Source organism: Ananas comosus, linkage group 9 (genome assembly GCF_001540865.1).
Source record: "Ananas comosus cultivar F153 linkage group 9, ASM154086v1, whole genome shotgun sequence".
Classification (NCBI taxonomy): Eukaryota; Viridiplantae; Streptophyta; class Magnoliopsida; order Poales; family Bromeliaceae; genus Ananas; species Ananas comosus.
In genome coordinates this window covers 7,589,737-7,605,902 of record NC_033629.1, presented here as the reverse complement: position 1 = coordinate 7,605,902, position 16,166 = coordinate 7,589,737, and the positions used below count along the sequence as shown (strand labels likewise).

The 16,166-nt window shown below is 42.0% G+C and overlaps 1 protein-coding gene across 1 annotated transcript; it reads right to left on the bottom strand.

Moving 5' to 3' along the window:
- On the bottom strand, positions 7,328-12,178 carry LOC109714760. The gene is made up of 4 exons (XM_020239471.1): positions 11,942-12,178; positions 11,524-11,860; positions 8,228-8,584; positions 7,328-7,335 (listed from the first exon to the last, which is right to left on the bottom strand). The coding sequence occupies exons 1-4, from the start codon at positions 12,176-12,178 to the stop codon at positions 7,328-7,330; spliced, it is 939 nt and encodes a 312-aa protein (XP_020095060.1).

The window sequence follows — 16,166 nt, the reverse complement described above, 5'->3', positions numbered from 1 at the left end:
TCGGAACACTATCTACGACCCTCCAGAAAGTCTGGAATAAACTCAAAACACAAATCAAACACTCGAACCTTGCTATTTGCGAAAGTCCAGTGTGTTACAGTCACTTTGTTCAACTCGCGATAATCCACACAAAGTCGAAGTGTACCATCCTTTTTCTTTATAAATAGCACCGGAGCTCCCTACGGTGACACGCTCGGCCTCACAAAGCCTTTATCGAGCAAGTCTTTCAATTGGCCTTTCAACTCCTTTAGCTCCACCGGGGCCATTCTATATGGAGCCTTGGAAACTGGTTCCGCCCCGAAAATTAAGTCGATAACGAACTCAACTTCCCGGTCCGGTGGCAATCTCGGTAACCCCGCCGGAAATACATCCGGAAACTCGCACGCAATCCGGATACTTTCAAGATTTGGGTGCTTCCCACGGCCATCAACCATGGTTGCCAAAGAGGCTTTACATCCTCCCTTAATCATTCTCTTGGCCCTCACTGACGATATAGTGGCCGCGAAACGCGCACCTTTGCACGCCCGGTACACAAATTCTTCTTGGTTAGGCTCACGAAAAGTGATAACCTTACTTTCACAATCTATGACCGCATAGTATTTGGAGAGCCAATTGGTCCCCAAAATAACATCGAAGCCCCACATCCGGTCTAGCACCAGTAGGTCTATCGGCATGATCCAGTCGCCAACCTGCACCGGAACCTCCAAGCACTCATCATAAACACGAAACGAGTGCTCGCGACCGTTTACCGACCAGTAATCCTCGTTATGTGTCATCTCTATGCCATGTGCCTTTGCAAACTTTGAGCCTACAAATGAACGTGATGCACCAGTATCGAACAATGTTCTAGCTCTAGTGCCATTAATCATAATTATACCTGCCACGACGTCGTCGGGTGCTGCAGGCTGCTGCTCCTCCTCCACCTGAGCGGCAAAAACTCGGCCGCCAGGAGCTCTCGATCCCTCCGGCTGACGCGGTGATGACACGCGCCCAGCCGACATCGCTGGTGGTAACCCCGCAAGCTGTCTCGGGGTAGACGGTACTGATGCCGCCGTCGGCGCAGACGACGTCCAGCTCGGGCACTCCCGGATAAGATGTCCCGGTTGGCCACACTTGAAACATTTGCCGTCTCGCTGCGGGCAAGTCGACACCTTGTGCTCTCCACCACATATGACGCATCGAGGTGGTCTCCAGTTCCTCGACTGCTGTCGGGGATACCGATGGGGTTTCTTAACATTTGGCCGGCCCCCGGCACCGCCCGCCGTTCGCTTCTTGCCTTTGTCCCTTAACTTGGCCATAACCTCCCTTTCTTCACGTACGTGGGCGCTACCGTGCTCCGCCCACAATGCTCTATCGAAGACCTCCGCAAAGGTCGACAACTTTAAGATTTGCACCTTCTCATAAATCTGGGGCTGGAGTCCTCGTAAGAACCAATCGGCCCGGTCCCGATCATCTCTAACAACATCGGGAATGCAGTCAATAATGTGGGAGAATTCTTGCTCGTACTCCCCCACCGATCGATCACCTTGTCTCAACTTGCGAAACTTTTCTTGCAATTTCCGCTTCGTCGTGTCGGGGAAGTAGTTCGCGAAGACTGCTCTCTTGAACTCTTCCCATAGCATAAGCGAAAGGTCGGTAGGACAATCCCGCTTCACTCGCTTCCACCACACCATCGCCGCCTTCTCAAGACAATGGGTGGCAAGGTATACTTTGTCCTTCTCCAAGGTGTTGAGATCCTCGAAGAGTGTCTCCATCGAGTCGATCCACGACTCCACTACCGCTGGCTCCACCAAACCTCCCTCGAAGATAGGTGGGTCGAACTTTTTAAACTGAATGAGAGCCGCCAAGGTGCGCTCTCGCTTCGCTTCTACCGCCGCACTATCGGGATTTGAGGTTCCCGATCAGGCCGATATCATCGTAACTGGAACAGCCGTTGCTGCCGCCGCTCCCTCGTCCACGCTCGGCACTACCACAGGGGGCGCGACATGTTCGACACCTGCCTGGGCCGCCGCCGCCTGCTGACGCTCCAAGGCCTCCTGGAGCCACTGAATCTGCTCTCCTTGGCGTTGGACAGACTCCGCCTGTTGCCGCACTACGCCGATAAGCACGGCCATCTGCTCCCTAAGCTCTCCGTCGCCACTCGCTCCGGATCGCTCGGGCTCCGCACTTGGCTCCTCCGGCATCGACCTGGTCTGAGGTCGTCCACGAGGTGCCATTGCTTCCTGAAAAGAAGCAACTTGTATTAGCTACATGACCACATTATTTGACCATACCCAATCCGGCGAAAGCAACATGCACATTCATCCTTGCCTCCAGCGTCATGTTGTCGGTCGCCCGACACAACACTAGAAGTGTAGGATCAACGGAAATTAAACTTAGCCTCTAATCACATTAGAGACGTCCCAACTTAACCCAATCACATGCTTGCGCTAACTTTGTCGCTTACGTTTCCTAGATCCTTAAGGTCTTCCAATCCTAAGGGTCTCTAGGTCCACTCCTATTCTTTCACTCTTGGCTCTGATACCACGATATCTGTCACGCCCCGGGACCGATACCAATTTGGGCCAGCCCGAGCACGTCAAACAGATGCCGAACGGACAGAGTTTTCCCTGTACGCCCAAGGCTCATCACCTGTACAAATTCAAACAAGAAATGCACTAGCGGAAACATACAAATACGGCTTATGCGAGGGTAAGCAATAGCCATGAGTGAGAGATAGGAAACTAAACATTCACTTGTACTATGATTCAATTTAGATCATATACATTAAGTCCAACTTGTACATTTTCAACTTCCTTACATTTCATTACATCATGACATCATTTCTTTTTACATCACATTTTCCTCAAAATAAGCTTTACATTCTTTTCTTTACATCACTAGTCATCAAATACAAAAGATGTACATAGGGTACTCTACTAACAAAATGTAAACCCAACTCAACTCTGGTGGCCTCTGTCTAAGGCGCGATACCTTTACCTCAGTCACTTGCCGGCTCGCTCGATCCCGGCTCTGTGAAAATAGTGGGGTGAGAACTACAACAAAGTTCCCAGTGGGTTCGGCCTTAATCTCACCGACTTTCCCACTAGGACTAACTCAGGCATAATAGAAAGAAAAAGCTGCATATAGTAACCAATCTATAATATGATGCTAATATGCCTGAACAATAAGCAGGAAATATGCTTAACATTAACATATGCAGATTATGCAAGTTCTTTGTTCTTTGCTCTTTATTCTTTGTCTTTGTTCTTTGTTCTTTGCTCTTTATTTTTTAATCTCAAGGATAACCAGTAAGATATGGATCCCGAGGATCTAAAAGGTAAGTAACACCTAGAGGGGGGTGAATAGGTGTAAAAATGGCAAACTGAAAAATCTCGATGCAAATAAAACGAAACAGCGGAAAAGAAAATAGCACACCGAGAATTTAACGTGGGAAAACTCCAAATCGGAGTAAAAAACCCACGGGACCGATCACGCGAAGAAAATCCACTAAGAAAACTTGAGTACAAGTGATTTTGACAAAAATACACGACTCAATAGGAATCCTCCAATCGATCGATAGGAATCCTCCAATCGATCTTGCCGCAACTCCTCGCAGCGTCAACGCCTCAGCTCCTTGAAGCGTCCACCGAATACTCGGCTACACGCGAGCTCCAGGCGCCAAATCTGCTTCCGGAGCTTGTAGAATCGAAGATTTGTGGTGATTAAGCTTTAGAATCCCATAAGCTATGAGGGTCCGTCTTCTAATCAAACATCAACTTGATTCTCGAATAAGATCTCGAGTAAAATCGAAGAACGAAGTCGATTGTTGATTTTACGAAACTTGTTATGTGAATAGAAGCATTAGAACGAAAAAACAAGTTTCTAGGGTTTAGAATCAGTAAAAATTCAAAGCCTTAAACTTTAAGATGACCCCCATGGCTTATTTATATATTTAGAAAACTTAGAAGTAGACTAGGATTGCAAAAAGTGCTTTTTAAAAACATGTGTCGTCCTCAGGGACCGGTCCTCTCGAGGAGACCGGTCTGTGAGAGGCCGGTCTCTCATGTGAGGAACCGGTCCCTCACTGCGTGATCAAAAAACACAACGTTCGGGAACCGGTCTCTCAAGCCAGAGACCGGTCTCTCGCTGCGTGACAGAAATACCAAGGTTCGGGAACCGGTCTCTCATCTCAGGGGATCGGTTGCATCAATGTTCACGCAGTGAGGACCTTAGGGGAACCGGTCTCTTCAACACAGGGACCGGTCCCAGAACACATAAAAGTTCAGTAAAAGAATTTTTAAAGCAATCTAAGCCTTCTGAACTTATTACAATTAAACATCTTCACCATAAATCATCTATTCTTCATACCTGAGATGCCGAGCTTTCCGAATGAGTCTTTGTTCTTCAATTTGGATCTTTTCTTCAAAACTTCTGCGATCAACTCTTCAAGACTCCATTCAACTCTACGAAATCATCTATTCTTCATACCTGAGATGCCGAGCTTTCCGAATGAGTCTTTGTTCTTCAATTTGGATCTTTTCTTCAAACTTCCGCAATCAACTCTTCAAGACTCCATTCAACTTTACTAAATTCGCCAACCTATAAAATCCTTAACAATCTCCCCCTTTGGCGATTTCGTGACAAAATATACTACAAAGCTCATACACAACTCAGAAACAATAAAAAGAAGATCATCGCAATCACCAAACGACAATCTCCTGCATGATTGATCCAATAAAAGAAAATTACATTTTTTACAACCTTAATACAGACTCTATGACTTAGACCCGGAGTCTTGAAATCTTGAATATTCCTGCAAAAACATTCTTAAAAACACAATCAAGATTCAAGCAAACTCATCATAAAAGATCAAACGTCAAAGCAATCAAAGCAACAAGTCATAGTTCATAGTCAAGCACCTAAACAAACATCTAGCCTAAATTTACACAACTAATCAAAAAACAGCATCCTCATCAGACATCATCATCATCATGAGCCATTATATCATCATGAACCATCATATCATCTCCCCCTTTTTGTCAGAAAGCGCCAAAATGACAAAAAGAGGAACCCCGTAACATCTAATCTGAATCATCCCCCGGAGGTAAATCTGCTCGGCAACATCCTAACTTGTCAAAAATCGCCTGCATTAACCGCTTCATTTTGCTTACAGCCTTCCGTATTGCAGCTTGTTCCAGACAGTTTCTGAAGCTCTTCAGACAAACGTTGTTGCTCACGATACACAGAGGAAACTGAGACATCTTCCTCGGAAATGTCCATAGAAGGATGTGAAGAAGTAGCAGCAGCAGGAGGTGGAGCAGCAGAAGGGGAAGAAGCACGCTGGGACGGAGTTCGAAGCTGCATTGATGACTTCACGAACGTTCTTTCATTGATCCTTCCCAAGCTATGCTCATACGATGAACAACGAATATCTACCTCATGGAGTCGCAGAATCCTCATGATAATTAGTGGAAATGGCAACCTTTCATTTTGTCCCGAAGTCTTGATGTCCTTTACCATTCTTCGCCAGATCAAAAATGGAATATTCATATTAATATTCTTTGCACTTACAATATCCGGCCTACCCAACAGATACATGTACAAGATGCGATCCCATCTCAAAATCTTCGTGTTTGCGAGAGGCAAAATATTGTAGCAAACCACGAAGTTCAAAAACCTGTACTCCATTTTGAAATCCTTCGACAAAACCATAATTCCATTTGACTCTGTTCCGGGCATGCAAATAGAGTTCACGACACGGTTCCAATCGCGAAGTGAGTCGAACCCGGCCTGCAGATATTCCACTTCCTCTGTCCTTGCTTCCATACCTAGCACAGACGCTATCGTATCAGGAGTGATTGATAACTCAACACCACGTACGGAAGTTGTGAATACGTACGGGCCCCCGTCGGAATCACTCAAGTGACCTGCTCGCATATAGAACTCTCTAATCAGCTCCAAACATAATCCAGTTTGTTCTGGGAAATCACAAATCTGATGAAGATTTCCTTTTTCAAATAAATCCTGAAATCTTGGCACACAATCAATGATACTGGCCACACCAACATCGCGCTCACCAATACAATGCTTCGACGAGTACATTGACCTTCGAGCAGACGGAACATCCTGTAGACTATGACGCGGAGGCTCAGAACCTGGTTCTCTAATTTCAACACCCCCAGACTTGCGACGACCGGTACGTTCAGTTGCCTTTCCTTTGCCTTTATCCATGGCTTTTCCTTTTCCCTTTCCTTTTCCTGTATCCTTATCCTTAGCTAACACCTCTGGAGTAAAAGTCTCCCAATCCGGCTCGTCCTCCTCAGATTCGTCACCTGGAGCATATTCGCTCCCTTCATCTTCCGGTTGTTGCTCAACCGGCCGTTTAGCTTTGGAGCGCTGTCGTTTGCTTCCGCGACCACCCCCAGCCATAAGGACCACAAGTACAAGAATCCACGAGTACATTTTTTAAAAATCACCTGTTAAACATAATGAATTTTACATATTGAACATAAGAACAAAAAAAAAAAATTTTAATTCCAAAATTTTTAGCAAATTGATATATAAATGCTAGATAATCCTCAGGGCCACAAAACATGAAAAGCATGAACAACTTATGCAACAAAAATCAGTAAAACCACATGATTTCCAAAAATTTTGAAAAAGCTAGGTTTTGAAGATGAAAACCTACAAAAATTGATCAAAAGATGAAGAAATACAAGACAATATGAAGAGAACAAATCTAATAACAAGATCGAAACTCTAAATGACAGAATCATCTAGATCTCTAGGAAAAACCACCAAAAAATCTGAAACGAAACACATTTTCGGAGTATATGATATAAATGCAACAAAACTCGAAAATCATACCTAAAATTAGTGCAAATCCACGAGGAACGTGAATAAAAACCAATCTGGAGGCAAGAGACGCACAATGGAGGAAGCAGAAAAAAAATTTGAAAACGCATACAAACCACATTGAACGAAAACCCCTTTTATCGGGTCGGATGGAGGGACCGGTCTCTCCTGCCTGGGACCGGTCCCAGAGCCTGAATTTTGAAAAATTTTAATTTAAGCTCAATATTTTTTCAGAAAAATTATAAGTTATTCCACAAAGTTCAATCAACAAAAATAATCAATTTCCATCCCCAAAAATTTCAAATAAAATTTCATAAATAAATTTTAAAAAATTAATTTCAAGGATATTCAATTTGGCAAAATTGTTGACCCGATAATCAATGAAAATTCTAGATACATATAAAATAAAATTCTACACATCATGCAAGATCTAGGAATTAATTGTATCGATTTATCATCATATTTGTTAAAGAAAATGTATAAATAATTTTCAGAATCCTGAAATCAAGATAATATTTTCAAATTGAGTTATGCACAATATTCAAGACAGGAGTGGCTCTTTGAGCATCTTTTTATTAACATTCCACCTTATATCACCTACGTGATGTAAAGCTCTTTGAGCAATTTTTTCTCTCTGAAAGGTACTTTCCTTTAATCAACATGTGGTAGCTGCACACACTGACCAGACGACCGGGATGGTAGCTCTTTCCTCCATGTGGTGGTAGTTTTCACACTCCCAGCAGGGATGTAACTCTTTCCACATCTTAAATTTCAGAAACTTTCTTAACCAAAAATTGGAAAGACTCCCTCTAAATTAGTGCAACTCTCAAGTCTAAAATATTATTACAATTTCAAAACCAGAGAAATAGTTATTCATCTTAAAACTAATAATCAAACAAACAATTGCAACATTCAAAGTTCAAAGCATGAGGTGTTGAATGTGATTCAGTATGCTAAACAGAATTTCAATGATTTGATCGTTCAAAAATTATGACAAAAGAGAACAACCTTGACATTGATTAATCAAAAACTAAATATGAAATAATTAAAGTCACAAACCAATTCATCTCCCAAAACAGCAACATTCTCCAAGAAATTCAATCATCTCTCAAGCACCAGAAACCATGCACGTAAAAATGCAACACGCACATGATCTATGTCCCAGTAGAATATATCTAAATTGAAGGATTCATACCAATTGCCTTTCTTAAATGCACAAAACGTTTTTGATCCAAAGGTTTGGTTAAAATATCTGCAAGTTGATTTTCAGTCGAAATATATTCAAGTTGTAGGATGTTTGATTCAACCAGTTCTCTTAAAAAGTGATATCTTAGTTCAATATGTTTTGTTCGTGAATGTAAAACAGGGTTTTTAGAAATATTAATTGCACTTGTGTTGTCATACAGAATAGTAAGAGTGGTGGAAGGGATCCGATAGTCGCTCAGTAAACTCTTCATCCACAACAACTGAGTGGAGCAACTACCAGCAGAAATATACTCAGCCTCAGCAGTGGATAGTGCAATACAGTTCTGTTTCTTACTATGCCAAGCCACAAAACAGTTTCCAAGGTAGAAACAACCTCCACTAGTACTTTTCCGATCATCTGCAGAACCAGCCCAGTCTGCATCTGAGTATCCGATCAGATCAAGAGATGTTCTCATACGATACAAGAGGCCATATGCGGTTGTACCTTTAACGTACCGAATGATCCTTTTAACCGCTTTCAGATGTACTTCCTTAGGGTTAGCTTGATAACGAGCACAAATTCCAACACTAAACGCAATATCTGGTCTGCTCGCAGTCAAGTACAATAGGCTACCAATCATGCTTCTGTATTGTTTCTCATCCACGCTCTCACCTTCCGAATTCAATCCAAGTCCTTTGTTGCTTGTACCCATCGGAGTGTCAAAATCCTTTGCATTGTCCAATCCAAATTTCTTAACCAAATTTTTCGCATATTTGGACTGACACAAGTGAATTCCATCTTTAGTTTGTTTAACTTGAAATTCAAGAAAATAATTAAGCTCCCCCATCATCGACATCTCAAACTCGCTTGTCATTAACTTTGCAAAATCAGCGGCATCCTTATCTTTAGTAGCCCCAAAAACTATGTCATCAACATAGATTTGTGCCACAATGAAATTATCCTTCAAGTGTTTTACAAAGAGAGTTCTATCCGCTCCCCCTCGGTTGTAGCCCTTTTCCAAAAGATATTTTGTCAAGCGTTCGTACCATGCTCGCGGAGCCTGTTTTAGTCCATAAAGTGCCTTTTTCAGTCGAAAAACGTGATTTGAAAATTTTGAGTCTATGAAACCTTTCGGTTGTTCAACATAAACTTCCTCTTTTAAAAATCTGTTTAGAAATGCACTTTTTACATCCATTTGAAAAAGAGTGATTTTAAAATGGCAGGCGATCGCGAACAAAATACGAATTGATTCAAGACGGGCAACCGGGGCGAAGGTTTCATCAAAGTCTATTCCCTCAATTTGTGAGTAGCCCTGAGCAACAAGTCTTGCTTTACTTCGAACAATAGTACCATCCTCATTTTTCTTATTCTTAAAGATCCATTTGGTACCTATTATGTGTTGTTGCTCAGGACGCGGTACTAATTCCCATACATCATTGCGAACGAATTGGCCAAGTTCTTCTTGCATGGCATTTATCCAATATTCATCACGTAGAGCTTCGTCGATATTCTTTGACTCGATCAAAGAAACGTAACATGCAAATTCACATTGTAACTGACTTCTTGTTCGCACACCAACATTAGGATCCCCAATAACATTTGACAAAGGATGATCTCTTGACTCTGTCAGTGGTGTAGTCTCAGGAGATATGCTAGGGATTTCAGATGAGGTACTTTGAGACTCAGATGAATCATTTGATGCAATATTTTCAGAAGATGTAATGGAATTATCAAGTGCAGAAACATCATCATTCACAGGCAATACAAACGGAGAATCATTATCCTCATCATTCATCAAAGAATTAGAAGAACCATTCACAGAAGAACTTACAGAAGAAGCTTCATCTACTTTTATATTAATAGATTCCATTACCGTCTTAGATCGTAAATTGTACGCACGATAAGCACGTCTTGTAGTAGAATAACCAAGAAAGATGCCTTCGTCACTTCGAGAGTCAAATTTTCCAAGATTTTCACGATCTCGAAGGATAAAACATTTACTCCTGAAGACACGAAAGTATTTAATATCAGGTTTCCTACCAAGCCAAAGTTCATACGGAGTATTAAAAGTACCCGGACGCATATAAATTCGATTGATAACATAAACAGCTGTGTTAACTGCTTCAGCCCAAAAGTGTAAAGCAATTTTCTTACTATTAAGCATAACACGAGCCATCTCCTATACAACCCGATTCTTGCGTTCAACCACTCCGTTTTGTTGGGGTGTATAAGGAGCCGAGAATTCATATTTTATGCCATTTGAAACACAGAAATCAACAAATTTTGAATTTATGATTTCTCCCCCTTGATCACTTCGAATACGTATAATTTTATCATTCCGTTCAGTCATAAGACGAAGACAGATTTCAGAAAAAGAATCAAAAGTATCAGCTTTTTCTCGTAAGAAGGCACTCCACACAAAACGAGTAAAATCATCAACAATAAGCAGGATATATCATTTTCCACCCAAACTTTGAATCCTAGATGGTCCCATCAAGTCCATGTGAAGTAACTCTAAAGGTTTAGATGTCCCTAAGTGGTTCAAATTCTTATGTGCGGACCTAGTTTGTTTCCCCAATTGACAACCCCCACACACAGTGTTCTTTTTTAAATCAATCTTAGGTACACCTCTAACAACCTCCTTCTTTGTTTATCTTTGATAGCTCCTTAAAGTTTATGTGAGCTAGTCATTCATGGCATAAAGTTTCAGTCTCTAATGACACTAGGTTACAACGTTCAGTCGAAGAACTAGGAACTACATAACAGTTATTCTGAGATCTAACGCACTTCAAGAACAGATTGTCATCACGAGTCACATGGCATTCTTTATCGAAAAAGTTCACAGAATACCCATCATCGCACATGGCTTATGCTTACAAGATTAGATTTAAGCCCCTCAACATAGAAAACATCATTCAATGTAGGGCCATCTGAGATAGTTACTGTTCCTTTTCCAACGATTTTTGACGAGCGACCGTCTCCGAAAACAACAAGTCCTCCGGAGATTTTATTTAAAGAAGTAAACCAATTTTTATCACCGGTCATGTGACGGGAACAGCCACTATCGAGATACCATGAAGTATTATCGTAAGCATGAAGCGAAGTGTGAATGACTAGGCATGGGAAGAGTTCACCTTTGCGTACCGAAACCTTACGTATTTTGTGTTGCGACGATTTGCTTGCATTTGTTGATGTTGGCTTGTCGACGATTTGAATTGACTTCTTCTTCATATCCTCCTTCTTTGGTTTTCATGCCTGTTTTGCCTTTGATTTCAGAGCATTTGGAGTCTAAGATTGTCTCATCTTATGATCAACCTTCTTGGGAGTCCAAGTTGACTTCCCTTTTGATTTAGGATCATTCTTCATAGGTGATGTTCTTTGATTCAAGGATGTTGTTGAGCTCTTTCCCTTTTGTTTGGAGAATTTCTTTATGTGTCCTAAAACACTAGAAATATGACAAGTTTTGTTAGCCAAAGTATTTTTAGGAGGGACGAACTTACCATAAAACTTAGGAACTGTTTTTGTCGAATGTTCATTATCTTTCTTCATAGCTTGATCAATATATGTCCGTTCGTACCCAAGTCCAAGTTTATTTGTTTGACCAAGTCCAAGCATCTTATCAAGTTTGCTCAAGCCAGATGAAAATTGGTTCAAATCTGACTTCAATTGAATAATTGTCTTGGTGAATTCCATATTTGCTTCTCTAGCTTCCGAGTATTGCTTGGTGAGATAATTGATGTTTTCCACCTGAGTCTCTTTTTCCTTTTCAAGTAACGAACACTTCTCACATAAAGAATTGTAGGCCTTTGTCAAACCATCTCTCTCTTGTTCTAAATCCTTTGTTAATGAGGCCAATTTTGAATTCTCTTGTTCCAACTCATGTAGACTCCGCCGCAGCCTCTTGTTATGTTTTACCACCTTCTTTGATTCGACTACCAATTGTTGATATGCTCCGACCATGTCATCTTCGTCCGATTCTTCTTCTGATGAGTTTTCCGAAGATGATTTCTCATTTATAGGCGACATAGAGATGGAATCTGCAGATGCTAAACACATAAAAGTTGAATCCTGTGCAATCAGCGCCATGGCATTCACATCCTCTTCACTTGAAGTGGAATCGTCAGATGAGGAATCGTCCCAAATAATAGCTTGCATCGCTTTCTTCTTCAAAGATTTTTTATTTGGACAGTCCGATGCAATATGGCCAAAACCCCTGCACTTGTAACATTGAATTTGACCTTCACTGCTTTTCTTTTCTTTTGTAGAGTCCTTTTGAAAGTTTTCCGATTTTCTGAATTTTGAAGAAGAAGAAGACGAATTCCCTTTGGATTTGCTTGACTTGGAGGAAGTAGACTTGGGAGGAAACTTCTTTCTAAAGTTCCGACGGAACTTCTTCGTTAGAAGTGCTAGTTGCTTTTCAAACTCCTCCAAAGTTTGCTCCGACTCAGAATCCGATGAAGTTGAAGTGACATCTCCTTTTGTTGAATTTAGAGCCATCTCTGAAGCTTTAGAGGAAGACTTGGAAGAAGACGAATTAGAAGGAAAAGTCATCTCATAAGTTTGCAGTGCACCTACTAATTCTTCTACCTTAAGTTCATCCGGATGTTTAACCGTTTCAATAGCCGCAACCTTAGGACGAAATCGTTCTGGAAGGGTCCTCAAAATTTTTCGAATAATTTTGGAATCGAAAATTTTCTCGCCCAAGTTAGCACACATGTTTACAATGTCTTGCAAACGAGTATAATACTCGCTAAAAGATTCATGTTATTCCATACGGATAGAATCAAACCTACTAGTAAGCATTTGCAATTTTTGAATCTTTACCAAGCTTGTACCCTCGTGTGTAACTTGTAAAGTGTCCCAAATTTCCTTAGCGGTTTCACACGCCGAGACACGAGAAAATTTAGTTTGATTTAAAGCATTAAATAAAGCATTGATACCCTTTCCGTTGAACGAAGATATTTCGTTTTCCTCTTTCATCCACTTATTTCTAGGTTTCGGACCGGTAACATTCACGACAACTTCGGTAGGATGTTTCCATCCGAATTCAATGGCTTGCCATACCCGCTCGTCGATGGCAATAAGAAACGCCCTCATGCGCACTTTCCAATAAGCGTAATTAGTGCCATCGAAGAGAGGGGGTCGATTAATGTTACCGCCCTCGGCCATGAATTACAACCTATACCCGCTCTGATACCACTTGTAAGATATGGATCCCGAGGATCTAAAAGATAAGTAACACCTAGAGCGGAAAAAAAATAGAATAGCGGAAAAAAAAACAGCACACCGAGAATTTAACGTGGGAAAACTCCAAATCGGAGTAAAAAACCCACGGGACCGATCACGCGAAGAAAATCCACTAAGAAAACTTGAGTACAAGTGATTTTGACAAAAATACACGACTCAATTTACCGATTTTCCGTAGATTGTGATCTTCGCCGGTCCTCGATCGATAGGAATCCTCCAATCGATTTTGCCGCAACTCCTCGCAGCGTCAACGCCTCAGCTCCTCGAAGCGTCCACCGACTCCTCGGCTACACGCGAGCTCCACGCACCAAATCTCCTTCAGGAGCTTGTAGAATTGAAGATTTGTGGTGATTAAGCTTTAGAATCCCATAAGCTATGAGGATCCGTCTTCTAATCAAACATCAACTTGATTCTCGAATAAGATCTCGAGTAAAACCGAAGAACCAAGTCGATTGTTGATTTTACGAAACTTGTTATGTGAATAGAAGCATTAGAACGGAAAAACAAGTTTCTAGGATTTAGAATCAGTAAAAATTCAAAGCCTTAAACTTTAAGATGACCCCCATGGCTTATTTATATGTTTAGAAGACTTAGAAGTAGACTAGGATTGCAAAAAATCCTTTTTAAAAACATGTGTCGTCCACAGGGACCGGTCCTTTCGAGGAGACCGGTCTGTGAGAGACCGGTCTCTCAAGTGAGGAACAGGTCCCTCGCTGCGTGATCAAAAAACACAACGTTCGGGAACCGGCCTCTCAAGCCAGAGACCGGTCCCTCGCTACGCGACAGAAATACCAAGGTTCGGGAACCGGTCTCTCATCTCAGGGGACCGGTTGCATTAATGTTCACACAGTGAGGACCTTAGGGGAACCGGTCTCTTCAACACAGGGACCGGTCCCAGAACACATAAAAGTTCAGTAAAAGAATTTTTAAAGCAATCTAAGCTTTCTGAACTTATTACAATTAAACATCTTCACCATAAATCANACACCCACACGACTCATAGAGGTGGGGGGTGCACGCCGGAATCGTTGGATTCCCTTCTATGTCTGTTTTCTCTATTCTTGAGCATATATACATATATATCCATTCATGCATAGTAGGGTAGCTTCATGTGGAACTTGGTTTGACTTCATTTGTATGCTTCTAACGTAGTTGAACATAGAGAATGATTAAACCAAAATAGACATGTGTGATTGGACCCTCAAGTTGTGTGAATGTGAGAATGGACTTGGACACTAGAAAACAAGGGTGTCATTGACATAGAAACAAGAATTGCATTGAGAGATGAACCATTGAATATAGTTTAACCCATGTTGACATCGTCGAAGGTAAAGCCTTGAGAGTGGCAAGAGTGAATAGGTAGAGACCTATCTTGACATTGGCATTGTGACTAGTGGCTATGAGTCCTCAAGTTGAGGATTAGATCGATACTCACATTTCGTCTTGGCTTGAGGGAGGTCGCTCCCCCTCGAGCGGTGCGCTCCGGAGTTGGTCACCACTGGGCGTGGTAAAGTCCCACCAGTTGACGGTCCCTAGGGAGGTTCGAGTCCCCCGTTATTAAGGGATTTTGAGTTGTGAGTCATTGGGGTTAACGGAGTTAACCGGCAAGATTGGGTAAGAGCCAAAGTTTGATCATGATTGGGGCATGCATGCATTTCCATATTTGTATTGCAATTGTTTATCTACTGACTCTTCCTTGCAGGCATAGTATTAGTTGCATTAGTAATGGTTACTTTTCTTCCTTTGAAATACTTATGCCTGGATAGACCTAGTGGGTAAGTCGGCGAGGTCGGATGCCGAGCCCACTGGGAACTTCGTTGTAGTTCTCACACCACTAACCCTACAGGTCCTAGCACGAGCGGGGCGGCGGAGGACCGAGGCAAGGGTTTGGCGCCGTAGGTAGCGGCCACCGGGGACTTTATGCATTTTGTAGTCATTCCCTTTTGTTATACATGTATCAACTTTATTTTGTTGATGTAGGTATGTAAAGTGAAAACAATCATGTAATTGGTGGATAACTAAATGTAAAAAGATATGATGGTTGAATGGAATGTAATATTATTACTTACTTGAATTTGGTTCAAAAGAAATCAAATATCACGTGTGTTGTATATTTAGCTTAGAGCTTTCGCTTCCGTTGTTGCTTGCCCTCGAGCAAGCCTTGTATTATTTATGCAATTTCTCTTGTTAAATTGCTTAATTATACGCGATGTTGGAGCCTTGGGCGGACAGGGGAGGCTCTGTCCGTTCGGCGTCTGTTGACGTGACCCGAACCCGACCAAATTGGCGGGGATTGGGGCGTGACACCGAATGAGTCTTTGTTCTAAAATTTGGATCTTTTCTTCAAACTTCCGCGATCAACTCTTCAAGACTCCATTCAACTTTACGAAATTCGCAAACCTATAAAATCCTTAACAAAACCCGGGAGTTTCGCCCCATTAAACTTGCTTTACATTAAGTCCATCATCGCAGGAACTCACCCGCTAGGACCGTCCTCGGGTTTACTCCAACCTGTGATGCTAAAACTCCGGAGCGCATCGCTCGAGGGGGTGAGACCGCCCTCAAGCACGGAACTCATAGCAAGTATGATCGAATCCTTAACTCAAAAGATTGTATGTTCAATCTTGACTTTACACTAACTCTAGTGTTCTTTACATCACTTTATGTTGCTATTCTAGCAATCATTATTATTGTAGAACTTAGTATTATATCATGCTCTGATACTCCTAGTTGTCTTTTACTACCGCTTTATGTATTGTTGTTTTTAGACGCCTTATATGTTTTAGACGTATGGCGGGTCTCGGCACGTGCCGGGCGGGCTTCCGCTGGGTCCCGGGGCGTGACAGATTAATTTGGTATCAGAGTCTAGGGTTGAGTCTTAGTGGACCTAGCAAAC